General features: G+C 41.4%; 1 protein-coding gene across 2 annotated transcripts; it reads left to right on the top strand.

Annotated features, from left to right (window-relative positions):
* The first annotated feature begins 5,030 nt into the window (after nt 1-5,030).
* pgap4 (post-GPI attachment to proteins GalNAc transferase 4) lies at nt 5,031-15,594 on the top strand. Of its 2 annotated transcripts, none has more exons than XM_054779714.1 (2): nt 5,031-5,077; nt 14,336-15,594. In XM_054779714.1, exon 2 carries the CDS (start codon nt 14,415-14,417, stop codon nt 15,576-15,578), a length of 1,164 nt encoding a protein of 387 aa, XP_054635689.1. In that variant the 5' UTR covers nt 5,031-5,077; nt 14,336-14,414; the 3' UTR covers nt 15,579-15,594. The 2 variants fall into 2 exon arrangements, with proteins under 2 accessions (XP_054635689.1, XP_054635688.1); XM_054779713.1 differs by lacking the exon at nt 5,031-5,077 and adding an exon at nt 6,336-7,443.
* Nucleotides 15,595-16,825: the final 1,231 nt, after the last annotated feature.

The following is a 16,825-nucleotide window of genomic DNA, read 5'->3' as shown; positions in this document are numbered from 1 at the left end:
CGGGGTGGACACTGGAATTAGAGTCGTCATGTCGACAGAAGCAAAAAGTGCACATTTAAAAAGTGATGCATGGTCTTTTTTTTATTTTGCCATTTTCTCTCTCACTCAAAGTTTTTATCTCTCGCACTTGTTGCTATCTTTATTTTATAATATTACATGTTTCCAGTTTTGTTTTGTTTTGTTTTTTCTATCTGGAGAATAGTCTTACAATTATCAAAGGTATTTTATGATCACAGTGCCACTGTTCTGTAAGACTGTATTATTGATATAAATTTGTTTTATATGTACTGCTCTCTACTACTTTATTGTTGTGATAAAGTAAAAAAAAAAAAAAAAAAGGTTGAACGTGAATGTGAAACGGCCCAGCTTTCGGCCGAAGTGACTAGTCAGCTTGACTATTTTTGGGATATAAAACATTAAGTGGTATTTTACAACCACCCTTCTGGTGTTTCGGCCTCAAAGAATCACATGACTATGTCACACGACGTCAGCGCATTGTAAAATTTAATTGTATTGTTTACGTATCTTGAACGCAATATAGTTGATTTTCCTTTATTTCCACTTGTTAAACGATAAAATAACAAAACAAGTGCGGTTTGTACATACCGTCTTCATTTGCGCCCTCTTTTGGCTCCCAGCAGTAAGGCGCCTCCTTTGGTCACAGCATGGCGGTAAAAAATTGGCGGTGACTGACTTTCAGGATGGATGTTGGATGTTCAGCTCCGCAGCTACAGCGGCAGTTCCCCCTTACGGTACCCGGACTGCTTTGTCATGGTGCGGGGAGCTTGCACGAGAATTGTCACTGCTCACCGCCGGTTCTCAGGAAGTCCAGTCTCTTTTGGGACTTCTTGATAATTTGTTGGGTGTTGTGAGACCAGGTGAGGTCCTCGCTGATGTGTGTACCAAGGAACTTGAAGGTTTTCACCCTCTCCACCTCAGTCTCATCAATAAACAGGGGTCTATGCGGCTCCTTTTCCCTTGTTCTTGGGTCAATGATCATCTCTTTAGTCTTATCTGTATTGAGAAGGAGATTGTTAGCACGACATCAAGCTATGAGGTCTGCCACCTCTCTTCTGTATGATGTTTCAACACCACCAGTGATCAGGCCGATGACTGTAGTGTCATCCGCAAATTTAATGATGCTGGTGTTGTTCTGGGAGGCCACGCAATCATAGGTGAAGAGCGTGGAGAGGAGCGGACTCAGCACACACCCCTGTGGGGTCCCAGTGCTCACAATTATTGAGCTGTATGTGCGATTGTGGACTCTGACTGACTGGGGCCTGCCTGTTAGAAAGTTAAACACCCAGTTACAGAGGGAGGGAGACAGGCCAAGTGTGAGGAGCTTATTTGTGAGTTTGTGGGGACTGACTGTATTAAAAGCAGAGCTATAGTCTATAAATAGCATTCTGACATATGTGTCCTGGCCCTGTAGGTGAGAAAGGGCTGTGTGGATGGCAGTGTTGACTGCATCATCAGTGGACCGGTTCTGGCGGTATGCAAACTGTAGAGGGTCCACAGTGGCCGGGATGCTATTTTTGATATGGGTCATGACTATTCTTTCAAAGCACTTCATTACAATTGGAGTGAGTGCTATAGGGCGATAGTCATTCAAGCAGGTCACGTTGCTCTTCTTGGGTACGGGCACTATGGTGGTGGACTTAAAGCAGGTCGGTACAGATGCTTGTGCAAGCGACAGGTTAAATATGTCAGCAAGCACATCAGCCAGCTCTGATGAGCAAACCCGAAGTACACGACCTGAGATGTTGTCTGGGCCTGCTGCTTTTCATGGGTTTGTTTTGTTCAGAACCCTGCGCACATCAGCTGATGTCACCATGAGAGGTGAGTCCTGTGTTCTCCCCAAGTCCAGCCACCCTCTCTGCTCATCAGGAGTTTGGGTGTCAAAGCGGGCATAGAACTCATTCAGCTCATCTGGAAGTGTGGTTTGGCTGGATGTGGCTACGCTACTCTGCTGTCGATACTCTGTGATGTGCTGAAGCCCCGCCCACATGCCCCGAGGGTCTGAGGTGGAATAGTAGCCCTCCAGCTTCTGTCTGTACTGTCTTTTGGCCTCTCTTATGGATGTCCTCAGGTCATATCTGGCCTTTTTGTAATCCTCAACGGTGCTCATGACAAATGCAGACGAACGAGCACGTAGCTTAGCCCTTACATCACAGTTCATCCAAGGTTTTTGATTAGGGTATTTTCTGTAATACTTGGTGGTGGTAACAGTTTCTATGCATGTGCTAATGTAGCCAGTAACAGCAGAAGCACATTCATCCAAATCAGCAGTACAATCTTCCCTCCCCGCTGCAGTTCTAAACACATCCCAGTGTATCTCCGCACAATAAGTTAGATATGGTAAGACTAGAGAACGACAGATAGTATGGATCGATTTTTGGTCCTGAACAAATTTTGCCTTATTGAGTATGGAAATGTTTCTTGCCACTTTGTGTTGTATATTTAGTAAATTACGGGTGATCAAGACCTCACAGAACATTGTTGGGGCAGCCCTCCCCTCACTGCAAGACATTTATAAATCTCAAGTCCTACGAAGAACAAACAACCTCATCAAGGACAGCACACATCCACAACACTCATTATTCACACTCCTACCATCAGGCAGACGCTACAGGAGTTTGAAGTCCAGGACCACAAGGCTGGCGAACAGCTTTTACCCACAGGCCATCAGGCTTCTCAACGAAGCACTCAAACAAGCCGCATGCAACACACGCGCACACTCATAGCACTATATATTTATTTATTTATTTATTGGTATTAATGTCTCTTCTGTTGTTGTTGCTTAATTTATTGGTATTAATGTTTCTTTGTTCTTATTCATTTTCTTGTGTTTTCTTTCTTTTTTTGGGAGAATGAACAGAACAAGAATTTCATTGCATAGCAAAACTACCTGTTTTACTGTGGATATGACAATAAAAAACTCTTGAATCTTGAATATGGGAAAATAAGTACAAAAGCGGACTTCACTCACTAACTGTACTACAAACAAGATGAATTAGGATAGTCCCCAAGGCCGCTTATAGAGAAAATACAACCCCCATTCCTAAAATCCCAACTACTAAAAATTGTGATCTGGTAAATTTTCAAACAGCTAAAATTATGCATAAAGCAAAAAAAAATAACGATCTACCCAGAACTGTAATACGATTGTGCTCATCAAGAGAGAAATATGGTCTTAGGAAAGAGTTAGACTTAAAACACTTAGCGCCGAACACTGTTGTGAGAGTAAAAACAGCTACGGATGCGGAGTGTCGTCATCATCCGTGATTGGTCAAATGTTGAAATATGCTAATAAAGCCAGAGCAGCTGGGCGCTCACTCATTGGCCAAATGTTGGATATATATATACATAAAATGGCTGTGTAACTAGGATGTGGAGGGCCCCAGTGACTGGGTTCGCCTTGGCCCCCCAAATGACCAAATATTCTGCTTGCTGTATGAGCCTGCCATTTGTTTGTTTAATGGATGCACTGACTATGCTAGAAAGCCCCCAATTTTGCACAGGTAAGTACATTTATGCTTTGACAAATAATCTGTCTTCAATGTAAACAACCATAAGTAGAGTGCAATGATGGATTAATCTAGAGGATTCAGCTTTTTCCATTTTTTTTCTAAACGGGGAAATACCATCCATCCAAACATATCTTCCTAGCAAATGCTTTGTGTATTACATTGTGTATATAAAAAACTTAAACTCATTTATTGAACAAAGAAAAGAGGGCTTATGAATTGTCCATTTGCACCATTGATATGATATAAGAAAAAAAAGATTGATTCTGTTGTTATTTCTCAAATTTCTATCTGTCTTAATTACGTTTTTGGGAGTGGAGGGGGGGACGCTTGCTGCCGTAAAACAGATCGACGGATGGCGTAGATTACACATGCCTAACATGTGACTGCCGAAAAATAGGCCGACTGGCCTGCTGGATGTAGACGCGTTCTACACATATGTAGGACCCAGTTGAACCGATTGCGTTCCGGGTATGTATTGCGCATATGATATGCAGACCTCTGATTTTTTTAAATTTATTATTAGAACAGGACACACACAATAAACAAACAAAAAGGATATACATACAATTATGCCAACAATTTGAAGGCACAAGGTAAAACAAAAATACATACACTCACACATATTCACACAATTGTATGATTAACGCTAGAGGTCTTTGAATATTTTCATTGTGACATTGCTTTTTTTTTTTACCTTTCATACATTTTAAGGCAGTTAGATAATTTTCTACAAGATGTTTTTTAAACACTGTGAAAAGAGGCTTTACTTTTTTCCACTTTAAGCAATGAATGAAATATTTTGAGAGTAATAATAGGTTATTTATAACATAGTCTGCTTCCGATTCCTTCAGGTTCACCCCAAATAATATGTTGTCCATTGTGAGGGTGTCCTGTAGCTGGATTTTAAAAGAAAGCCAGTCCTCAAAGTCCTCCCAAAATGTGTTTGGGTAAATGCAGTGAAAGAAAAGATGGTCCGTGGTTTCACTTTCTGAGTCACAGAAAATACATTTGTTACGGTCAATATTCAATCTTACTCTTAGCATTTCACTAGATGGATAAATCTCATTTAAGGTCTTAAAATGTACTTCTTTCACCTTTGCACTTACAGGGAATGTTAGATATTGGGTCCTCAATTTTTTTTTTACCTCTACATCAGAGAACTTCTGTATAATGGAGTTTCTATTTGAACGTATTAATGTTATTCAAATGATTACATGGGATTTTGTTTGGTTTCTCTTTGTTAAGAAAGTGTATTGCGCAGTGACATGCAGACACCGGATTTAGACACAGCCCCTGAGTCAAAGGCATTGTGCGGTCCCCCGCGCGAACGCCTGTCTTTTAAAACCACATCGTTGAAAAAACAAACGTGTTTTAAGCTGCATATAAACATTTTGTTTTCATACAAAATCAACCATTGGTTTAGAAGAAACGATTTGGTCCCTGTTTTTGTTTCATAAAAATGTTCACGCGAATAATTTTGTTCAGGCACTTTTTGTATCACCTCTGGTAGACGTCATGGCTGGCGCTGCAGGAATAGCTTTGTGAAGGTAATCACGTCATCATTTCTATCTTTTTCTATCTTATTCTGGTTAAACAACATTAGCGAATGCGTAAAATATTGACTAATGATCGCCATTTTCTTCTCGTTCATTCAAGACAAACTCAGTGGACACTTCATTAAGTACACGTACACTTGCCCACAAGTATGTGGACGGTGATTAAAGCTGAATCCCAAGTCTACCCCTTAAAACCGAGGGCTAAGGGGAAGAAGCCACTGAGAAATGGGACACTACTTGATTCTTATTACGTTATCACCCTTCTCCGCTTGCTGGCTGTTACATAGGCAGATGAGATAATTAATGAAATAAGTGGCACACATTTTTACAAACTGTGACATTTATTGCAAAACAACAAACAATTGTAATAAATAACAGCTTACAACCAGCACTGTAACAACATTTATAAACATACAAAATGTAGCAAATATACATAAATAATAGAAATTAAAAATATAACAAGTGTCATCAACAAATGTATAAAACTTATCATCATTTCAAGGTTTAAAAACCTTCCTGTTTTGGCCTCGCTCTCCTCGTGTCGTCGACGTTTTCTCTCAGATTGTTCAGTAAGAAAGTCCAGAATTGCATTTTGTTTTATTCGACTTTTCCATACTGACATTGTAGCTTTTGAAAGGTCCCGGAGTGCTGTATTGTGTAGAAGCTGACTTAACTTGGCTCAGCATCTTCTGGGGGAATGACTATTAACTCATTGTAAATACAATATGTAAATACAATAATAATAGTAATAGTAGTATAGTAATAGTGTGCTGAAAACAAATATACAGTAGAGTGATGGTAAAAATAAAAATAGATGGGACAACGGTATTCCAAAAGTTGAATAAAGTTTGATAATGTGGTGTCCACATATGGCCATGTTGTTTACATCTTTTATTTAGCTCACTTCCTGACCATTCATACTGTATGCTGAATACAGTAAACATATCTCATATCATGACAATTGTTGGTGGACCAGGGTGGCTGTAATTCACAGCAAACAGGCTTCACTGCGATATGCAGCTTTACATAAATGATTACATTAAAAAACGCCAACGTCACTGTACACTCTGGAGCGGTGCTCACCACCTGCCATGGCTGGCAGCCTCCGCGCTACCACGGATCTCGGGAGTATACGGCGGATATCCACACGCCGTGGCCGAGAAAGGGGGCGCAATAGTCGGACACAAACATGGCACTCTCTCGGCTAGTTCAGTAGTGTAGATTCCCGTCGCTAGCGAGCGTTCCCTCGCAAAACTTTTGCGAGATAACGCAAAACTGTTTTGCGAGATAACGCAAAAGAGGCTGCGGTAAAGTTAGAAACATATTCACATATTCAAACTTCCGGGATCAATAACTCCCAAGTGAATGGTTCTAACACAGCAAACCATACCTCTTTCCAACCGTGGCAACACAGACAAACAGCTACAACCCAGTTTTTACCAAAACGAGACGTCTTCTGTGCAGTTGGACTTATATTGATCTCTATGAGAAGCTGGTAGCGAGACCGGAGAGCGGGAACCGTCTACAGATGTCTTTTTCTTCTTCTGTATTATGGCAGTTGGCATCAGTAGTATCATACACATACACACTATCAGACACTTTTATAAACACTTAGGGCTATTATTCTAGTATAGTGCACGCTGTACCTGTGTACCACTGAATTTTTCCCATTTGAAATGAATGGGGAGTTTTTCCAAAGTTCCATATTTCTCACATTTTTTAACCAATTTGGGCCACCTCCAAGACAGAATGTTCATACAATACTTTGCTACAAGAAAGGATAAATATGATCTCAGGTAAAAATTAAACCTAAAACACTCATACGTGACAACAACGCTAAAAACCCACAGCATTTCAGTACATCACATTATACATCACTATGCCTGTCACGATAACAAATTTTGCTGGTCGATAATTGATTTAATAAAAAAACTTCTCTTTAGACCATTTTTTGAATAATTGTCATGAGAGGTGTACTACACATTTTAGCCACTAGATCGTACTCAAGTATAGTCTACCTGTGTACCACACATTTTTTTCCCTTTGAAAAAATGAATGGGGAATTTTTCAAAGTTCCATATTCCTCACATTTCTCAACCAATTCAGACCGGCTCCAAGACAGACTGTTTTAATCATTGGAGAACTTTTTTTCTGCTGAAATTTTTGAGCTGCACTAGTGATGGGCTCTGTGAACAGGCACACAGACAGAACCACATAACACTGCAAACCATAGAAGAAAAAAGAACGCATGCGCAAAAGTCTGTCATCGAGACACATGAAGACTTACGAGAAGTAGAATTACTTCTGCGAGTCATTGTGGAATATAACAACGAAATATCAGGAGAATGTCGACTGAGGTGAGTCATGTCGATCGAAATATTCAGATTATGTTGGCCTGTCGTCAAATCTAATTTCTGGTCACGTGACGGTGCTTTTTTTTTACGTCTAACTCCTTCATTTCAAATTCCATATTTCTCACATTTCTCAACCAATTGGGACCACCTTCAAGATGGAATGTTCAAATCATAGAGGATTTTTTTTCTGCAAAAATTTGTGGTCTACGCCATACGGTATTGCCTCAGGTGCCCCTCCTAAGTTGTCTGTCACTCCTAAGATATATGTATGCAAATGATGACAATATCAGACAATACTTGAGTGAATTTAAGGAACCCTTCAAAATAATAGCAATCTCAGAAACTTGCATCAACGCTGATAAGGGCAAGGATTTTGAGGTAGAAGGTTAAGACATGACCTGCGTCAATAGGAACAACAAAGGTGGAGGAGGAGTGGCCGTGTATGTAGATAAACATCTGAACTACAAAGCGGTAAAAAAACATGTAATGGAAATTATAGAAGATAGAAATTAGTAAAGAAAAAAAGCAAAAATGCATTAATAAGTTGAATATATGGGACACCTAAACCAAGTATTGAAACATTCGAGGAATGCATCAACGCAACATTTACAGATATCAGTCAAAAAACAGAGATTTCAATATTGATCTCCTGAATTCAAATAAGCAAAACAGAATAGATGACTTTATAGATACAATGCACAGATTAAGTCTATATCCTAAAATCACCAGGACTAGCAGGATTACAGATCATTGCGCAACATGAATTGATAATATGTTCAACGATTTTAATAACAGTACAACTAGTGGGCTGCTAATTAATGATATACTGTAAGTGATCATCTTCCAGTGTTCATATTCTATAATGAAAACCATAAAAAGGGAAAGAGGGACGATATCAGGGTCTTCAAAAGATCACATACAGAGGAAAGTATTAGCGCCTTTAAGAAAGATCTAGAAAAACTAAGATGGGAGTGCGTGTATAGTGAGAATGACATAGATGAGGCAAATGAGAACTTTCTTAACACTTATATGAAGTACTGCCATAAACACAGCCCACTGAGAGAAGGAACTAATAAGCAAAACAGAGGAATCAGCCATGGATGACGAAAAGATTGCAGAATGTTTGTAAGAAGAAAAACACGTTATATAGAAGATTTATAATTTAAAAAACTATATAAAGTTAACAAACATTTTGAAAGTGTGTAAAAAAGAATATTACAGTCAATTATTAGACAAGAATCAAAACAATATCAGAGCAACATGGGGCATTCTAAACGGTATTATCAGGAATGGTGCTAAGAAAGCTGATTACCTTCACTATTTTACAGAGGGAAATATTAGATATGATAATATGCACGAGGTAGTCGAAAGGCTCAATACCTACTTTGTAAATATTGGACCAAAATTGGAAGAAAAGATACCAAATTCCTTGTCAGTAGAGGAAAGGAATGAAACTATAGACTGGATTCTCGACTGCAGGTTCCTCACTGAGGTAACAAAAAAGGAAGTCATTGACATTGTTAGTAAATGTAAAGCAAAAACATCAACTGACTGTAACGGAATAGGAATGGAAATGATAAAAACAGTTATTAATGAGATTGCAGAACCGCTGACGTACGTCAGTAATTTATCATTCCAGGCTGGTAAATTCCCTAACAAAATGAAAACAGCTCAAGTAGTTCCAATTTTCAAAAATGGAGACAAATATCAATTTACAAACTACAGACCAGTCTCCTTATTACCTCAATTTTCTGAAATCATTGAAAAGCAGGTTGGACAAATGCATTAATAAGAATGAATTACTAGCGGACAGCCAATACGGATACAGAACAAACATTTCAACTTCCATGACGGTAATGGAAATCACTGAGGAAATCACCAATGCTGTGCACCACAAAGTGTGCAGCTGCAGTATTTATGGATTTGACAAAAGCCTTTGATACAATTAATCACAATATCCTAATTACAAAACTAGAAAGATATGGAATCAGAGGATTAGCTTTGAACTGGGTTAAAACCTACACTTGCGCAAATACAAATTGAAGGCACAGACATTGACAGGGTAAATGAAAATACATTTCTCTGGGTCACATTAGATAATAATATGAACTGGAAATCTCACATTAAAAATATACAACATAAAGTGGCTAGAAATACCTCAGTACGGAATAAAGCAAAATTCATTCTTGACCAAAAATCACTCCATATTCTGTACTGCTCTCTGGTATTACCGTATCTAGCCTATTGTGTGGCGATATGGGGAAACAACTATAAAAGTACACTCATTAAGTATGCTACAGAAAAGGTCAGCTAGGATGATCCATAATGTCGCTTACAGGGAACATACAAATCTGGTAAACTATCAAACAGCTAAAATTACACATAAAGCAAACTATAACATGTTACCCAAAAGTGTTAACAAATTCTTCTCAACAAAAGAGGAGAAACGCGTCTGTGTAGGCTCTCAGTCGTACAGGAGTTGTCCATCGAGGGAAAGGCTTCTTGAGACGTCATCTGTACTTCTGTGAAGAAGGTGTCAGACGTTTCGCTCCTCATCCGAAGAGCTTCGTCAGCGAACTAATAAGTGCTGGTAGCCTAGGCCTTAAATACTGTAAGAGTGGGCGGAATTGGTGTGCCAACACCCTCCTTCTAGGCCGAGGCTACCAGCACTTATTGTTCGCTGACGAAGCTCTTCGGATGAGGAGCGAAACGTCCGACACCTTCTTCACAGAAGTACAGATGACGTCTCAAGAAGCCTTTCCCTCAAAAGAGGAGAAAATGAACTTAGGGACAAATTAAACCTAAAACGCTTACATGCAGGGACGACAGTAAAAAACCTTCAGCGTTTCTGTGTGTGGAATCAAGTTGTGGAACGGATTAAGTAAGGAACTCAAACAATGGACTAAAATGAGCGATTTCAAGAAACAGTACAAGCAGTTGATGTTGATAAAGTACAAGGAAGAAGACACCTGAAGCACTGTGGACGTACAATGCTATATCTAACCAGTCTTGCACTGACTACAAACTCTTCTGTTTCGGTGGGTACATTGTCTGTACTCACTCACCATCAAACTGGGTCTCTGTCAACTATTTCATCAGCTATTATCAATTTCTTACCATGATAAAGTCTGTTGTACATTGAATAAATGTATTGCAAGTGATGTGAAACTGATGAGGGGTAGGATTAAATAAGCTTTGCTTCTTCCGACTCCTTGTTGGACATGCAGAATTGGGAATTGTGTTATGTGACAAGCTCCTCTGTAATTTGTGTGCATGCTCAGGATGAATTAAACCATTACCATTATCTTAAGATGCACGTAGTGATGGGTCGATCACGAACGAATCGGCTGTGCCACTCCTAAGCTGTAGTGATGGGTCGATCGCGTACGAATTTACTCTATGAGCCGGCTCTTTGAAATGAACGACAAGAACCAGCTCGTTAGTTTGATTAGTTTTTCCTTCGTCTACTGTTAAAGGCAAGAAGCTCCACCATTTGGTGGTTAGGTTTAGGGTTAGGGATTACGGCAATAGCATGCTAGCAGTTAACATTGCTAGCACGCTAACATTAGCATAGTACCATTTTTGCCATTTTTAAGAGAATTAAAAGACGAAGACATTTAGCCTTACCTTGTTAGGTGTTACATTTTAGCATGCTAATGTTAGCATAATAGCCTTTTTCAGCCTTTTTGTAAGTGCAGACTTATAAAAACACTGTTAAGTGGTAGCATGCTAATGTTAGCATGTTAAAATTGTTATCATGCTAACATTAGCATTGTAGCATTTTTAGCCATTTTCATTCATTTTAACATTAGCAGACACATAGCGCTATCGTGCCAGGTTTAGCGTGCTAATGTTAACATTAGCATAGTAGAATTTTAGCTGTTTTTGAAAGCAAAAACCTATATAGACATGCTATCATGTCAGGTGTTAGCATGTTAGTGCTAGCATTTTATTATTGGCATAGTACATCGAGGAAAAGGCTTCTTGAGACGTCATCTGTACTTCTGTGAAGAAGGTGTCGGACGTTTCGCTCCTCATCCGAAGAGCTTCGTCAGCGAACTAATAAGTGCTGGTAGCTTAGGCCTTAAATACAGTAAGAGTGGGAGGAATTGGTGTGCCAACACCCTCCTCCTATTGGTTCCTTACACTAAGCCTGGGCGGAGTAGTGGTATAATCCTTTCCTGCTATTAACACCTCTGATAAAAGGGAAGTGTCGCTCCCTGAGTTGGGTATGAACGACGGTCGTTCATACCCAACTCAGGGAGCGACACTCAGGGAGCGACACTTGGTTATGAACGACCCGGTTCATACCCAACTCAGGGAGCGACACTCAGGGAGCGACAATTGGGTATGAACGACCCGGTCGTTCATACCCAACTCAGGGAGCGACACTTCCCTTTTATCGGAGGTGTTAATAGCAGGAAAGGATAATACCACTACTCCGCCCAGGCTTAGTGTAAGGAACCAATAGGAGGAGGGTGTTGGCACACCAATTCCTCCCACTCTTACTGTATTTAAGGCCTAGGCTACCGGCACTTATTAGTTTGCTGACGAAGCTCTTCGGATGAGGAGCGAAACGTCCGACACCTTCTTCACAGAAGTACAGATGACGTCTCAAGAAGCCTTTCCCTCGATGGACAACTCCTGTACGACTGAGAGCCTACACAGACGCATTGGCATAGTAGAATTTATTTTATTTTATTTTTTACATTTTTGTAAGTATTAACACATTGTTCTTTATCCCTTTTGCTTCGTAACTCGCTCCTTTTCTGTTCACTTCTGTTTTTCCCCCCTTCATCCTTTCATTCACCTCATGCTTCCTGCTCATTTCTGTTTTTCCCCAACTTCATCTCTTCATTCAGCTCACGCATTTACACGGTATCTTTCATACATCCATTTTAAATTTCGGCATAGTTCCGCGCCATTTCAGCGCCTCTTCTGCTTGGACACTCGCGTCTTTTCTGCTCATTTCTGTGTTATCTGCCATCGTAGCAGCGCGTCTTCGCCTCTTCTGCTTCGACACTCACGCCTTTCCTGCTCATTTCTGTTTTCCCCCCTTCATCCCTTCATTCAGCTCACGCATTCACACCACAATTTCTCCAGAAATTGTATATTCTATAGTTATTTTTATTATTAGCAGAAAATATTATGACATGGTTGTCATAGGTTGGGTTGATATCAATGCCGTTCTTCTTGTATAGTGTGAAAAGCTGCCATTAGTAATGTAATTAATTGCATGTGACGTGATGCCAGTCATGTTATGTGACTGTGTGTGTAGCTTAGTAGATGTATGTATAGGATGTAGTATGCCAGGGTATGTATGATTCATTCATACTTGTGGACTGCAGTCCCAGAGAGATGTAGGCCTCATGATGGCACTGTGTTTATATGTATGAGTGCACACGTGTGTTACTGCGTACGTTGTTTGAGTGTTAATAATAAAAATGTGTTGTTTAAGAAATTTCTCATGGCTCCTAATTTTTTAAATTTAGGTGCTCCTGGTGAAAAAGCTAAGCGTACAGCCCTGCATGGTATATTTCTGCTGGCTCTCAACAAAGGCGGTCAAATCATGAAGTTCTGATAATTAAATGGTTTGTCACCTGTTTTTATTTAATTTGCGTAATTCTATGGTATTGAGAAATGTCTGGGAGAGATGGATTGATCTCAGGTGTATATAAGTTTATAATAAAAGTCTCTAAAGATAGAATTAATTTCCTCTGGGAGGTGGGTGAGATTACCTCCTGAGTCTGTAATGGAGGAGATAGAGCTAAGTATTTAAGGGTTTATTGCCATGCTCGAACTTCTCCAAATGTAATCCCTGCAGTTGGAACTGAGGTTTCTTATCAGTAATTTATTTGTAACCTAGTTTCAGTTTTCTTAAATTGCTCAAGGTGTGCTCAACTTGTGAATCAGCACAAGTGGTTTCACCTTTTTTGTCTCCAACTCTAATTCCAATAATATTTCTTTCTTTTTCTTATATGAAGAATAGGAAATTGTTTTCTCACGCATAACTTTTGCTGTCTCCCAGAGAACACAAGCCGAGATTTCTGGTTGGTCATTAAAATCTAAAACTATTGTCCACTCTCTCTCTCTCTCTCTCAAAGTATTGTAAGAAATCTGCGTCTTTACATGATTGTTTTAGAATATTTTTAGAGGATCGTGTTCAGTCGGCACACAGAATGGCACAGACACATCAAGGTATTTTAGCCTAAACAAGGGCGTATTTATTTAAGCATCAACACACAAGATATATGATTGCAGCGAAAAAGCCTCTTACCTACGCCAACAGAGTGGAGAGCCAACACCCGTGGAAGAGTTCGCGTCAATCGGCTGGGCGTTCGATCACAACCCGCAGCAGACTCCGTCTACGTGTTTTCGCTCTCCCCTCTTTATGCCAGTCTGTTCGTGCGAGCGTGAGAACGGGGTGGCCGGCCCCAAAACTCAGGCATTCGCACACAGAGTTACTGTTTTTAACAAAACAGGCGCCAGGCAACCTAGTTTGGTTATATGAGTGTCCTGTCTTCCTCAGTACATAACAAGCACCTGGTAGGCAAGGTCAGCAGATAACAATAACAAGATACAGTGGGAAGTGAATATTCAGAACAACACAAACCCTTTCTCACATTCGTATCCTGGGAAATGAATGTTCAGAACAACACAAACCCATCACCCTTTCACAATGATGATGCATTAAGTCTCCAGCATGTGTTAAATCTCTAGCATCATGCTTGCTTCAGATATTTCCCAGACCTTCAGGCCCTCATTCTTGGATGTGTAATTCCATTGTGAAGAAAGTTGGCATTTAACACTTTTGAACTGCAGAGGTTGCTGCAAACATTGAAATAGTGGTGAAATATTATCTTGTCATACATTGTGTTTGTGTGTTTGCCCACAGATTACAAGACGTTCTCCAGCAGGTGGCATCACGTACTCTCGACATTGTTCGTCTCTCAGGTCACAGTGCACATCGCCTGATGCATCAACTGGCCCGGCTAAGGCGCCACCTGCCATGGTCCAGCGTGCTGACTCAGGCGCTGCTGCTGTTCTTCTTCACATTCTGCATGCTGCTTCCCGTGTGCTGCCACCGCCTGGTCTACTCTTACTTCTTCCTCAGGTCCACCTACCTGGACGGCATAAGCGAGGATGCTTTGCAGGAGAGCTTGCAGCGAGGTCAGCATGCTCTGCGCTTCTGGCAGAGCTCCTCTATGAACTTTTTGGACGTGGCCTCGAGCCCTGAGCTGTTGGTTACCGTGGTGACGGCCCAGCGTCACGACGGGCGAGACTTCCATTACCTGCTGCAGGTGATGCACCAGTTGAGTGTCGTGCTGGGCACATGCGGGGAACGGCGGTGTGCTGAGGTTCTGCTGTGCGACGTGGCGAGCAACCCTCAGGACAACGGAGACGCCAGACTTCTGGAGGGGAACTTCAGAGTAATCCGCAGGCGAGACAGGAGTCCGGAGCACGTGAACATCTTTGAGCAGGAGAAGAGAGACTACACGTTCTGTCTGCGTCACGCCTTCAACTCGGTGCGGCCCAGGAACTTGGTGGTCTTAGAAGATGACGCCCTTCCCCTGCAGAACTTCTTCCAGGTGGTCCAGGATCTGCTGAGTCGGCGCTTCGCCGCGCACACACTCTACGTCAAGCTGTACCACCCTGAGAGGCTGCAGCGCTACTGGAACCCTGAGCCTTACCGCATCCTGGAATGGGTTGGACTGGGCGTGGTGGGCACTACACTGGTGCTTCTCACACTTTCTTACTGGAATCCTTGCTCCTTCTCCTTCACGCCATCCGCCCTGCACCTCCTCCTCCTCACCGTCTACGTGATGGCCGCCGCCGAGCTGCTGGGGCGCCATTACCTGCTGGAGTTGCGCCGTGTCTCCCCTCAGCTGTATGCCGTTTCCCCTGCCACCGAGTGCTGCACCCCTGCCATGCTGTTCCCTGGGAATGCCTCCCTGAGGGTGGCCCGCTACCTGGACGATGCCTTTTGCACCAAAGGCAATGCCAAGGACAAAGTTCTGTACAACATAGTCCGCAGCATACCGGGAGAACAGGCTCACAGCGTGGAACCCAACCTAATTAGCCACATCGGAGCGTTTTCCTCGATCAGGCCCAACCCGGCCCGGCCCAAACTTTTGTGACAGAACCACGCTGTTTTTTTCTGCTGTCCTCGCTGGCCTCACTCTGGGCATGGGGACACAGGTGAAAGGTCATTCCATGTGAATACATGTTGAATGATGTCATCAGGCGGCTAACATGTAGCCACACAGTATGGTGATGTTTCTTATGTTTGTGTCATCATCAATTACAATCAATGATGTTAGGGTGCAAGTTTCTTTAAGGGCAACATGAATCAATATGTTTCAGTGACAATGTGTATTTTCTTGTCATTGTCTACATCAAGGCATGGGCCGGTTACTGATTTCATGGTATAACACGGTATGAAAAAGCCACAGTTTCAAAACCACGATAATTGTCAGCTAAACCTTTTCTGCGGTGTGAGAGAAAGTGGCGGTCCAGCGCGGCCGCTGTGTGAAAATACTTTGTTATGTCCTGTGTTATTCCTCGCAATCTGAACTGGGCTTCGATGACTTGAAACCACAGGCGTGTGCTGTGTTGCCAAAAGTCGGGCATAGATAGCACCTGGGTTAGCCGCCTCGTTGGTATTAAGCGGCACCGGTACAGACGTGCTGTTGTCGCCAATGTTGGTCGACATATTACTCATGTTAAGGGTCATCAAATGCGGAGATGCGATTCAGAACGAGACAGGAGTTGAGGAAAAGTGGTATAAACTGTTAACTCTCCACTGAACAACAAGCAACAACAAAGGGTGCCTGACATGATTTATCAACTTTGCTTAAAAATAGTATATATATTGTTTGTAATTATGTTCTACTGTACATTGTTCGATTTGTTGTAAGCGAGCGGTAAATTAGCAAAAATGGCGTTTACAGTTCATGGCACCAGCCATGACGAACTAGCTTGCATTTCTGGAAGTGACGTAACGGGGGTAGTATGTTCAGCTACACAAACATATTGGCGTATGAGACATACAGTAGGATGTTTACAGTGATTATAGCGAAGATTTGAGCAATGTGTCAGTAGTATTACCCCCAGTACATCACATCCGGAAATGGGACAGAGCTGCAAGCTAGTTTCGTCACTGCTGACACCATGAACTATAATTGTAATTTTTGCAAATTTAACGTTGGCTTTCAACAAATCCAACAATGTAGAACCTAATTACTTTGCTTAATATATTTAAGCAAAGTTCACGTCAGTGACCCAACATCTCAGTTGTAATCACAGGACCCGGAAACAAGTGTTTGGAAAAAACTGTGACGTGCTACGAGTTTTTTTTTGTTATTTACGTTGTTTATTTGCATTT

This window comes from Dunckerocampus dactyliophorus, chromosome 6 (genome assembly GCF_027744805.1).
Source record: "Dunckerocampus dactyliophorus isolate RoL2022-P2 chromosome 6, RoL_Ddac_1.1, whole genome shotgun sequence".
In the NCBI taxonomy this organism is placed as follows: Eukaryota; Metazoa; Chordata; class Actinopteri; order Syngnathiformes; family Syngnathidae; genus Dunckerocampus; species Dunckerocampus dactyliophorus.
Note: the sequence above shows the minus strand (reverse complement) of the source record. Positions and strands in the feature narration are given on the sequence as shown.

What these genes read in the sequence shown, in the direction of transcription:
- pgap4 (XM_054779713.1), top strand. Translation starts at nt 7,142, where the DNA reads ATGGGGAATTTTTCAAAGTTCCATATTCCTCACATTTCTCAACCAATT. An exon ending in TCAGGAGAATGTCGACTGAG is followed by an intron (nt 7,444 to 14,335) that starts GTGAGTCATGTC and finishes GTTTGCCCACAG; the next exon opens with ATTACAAGACGTTCTCCAGC.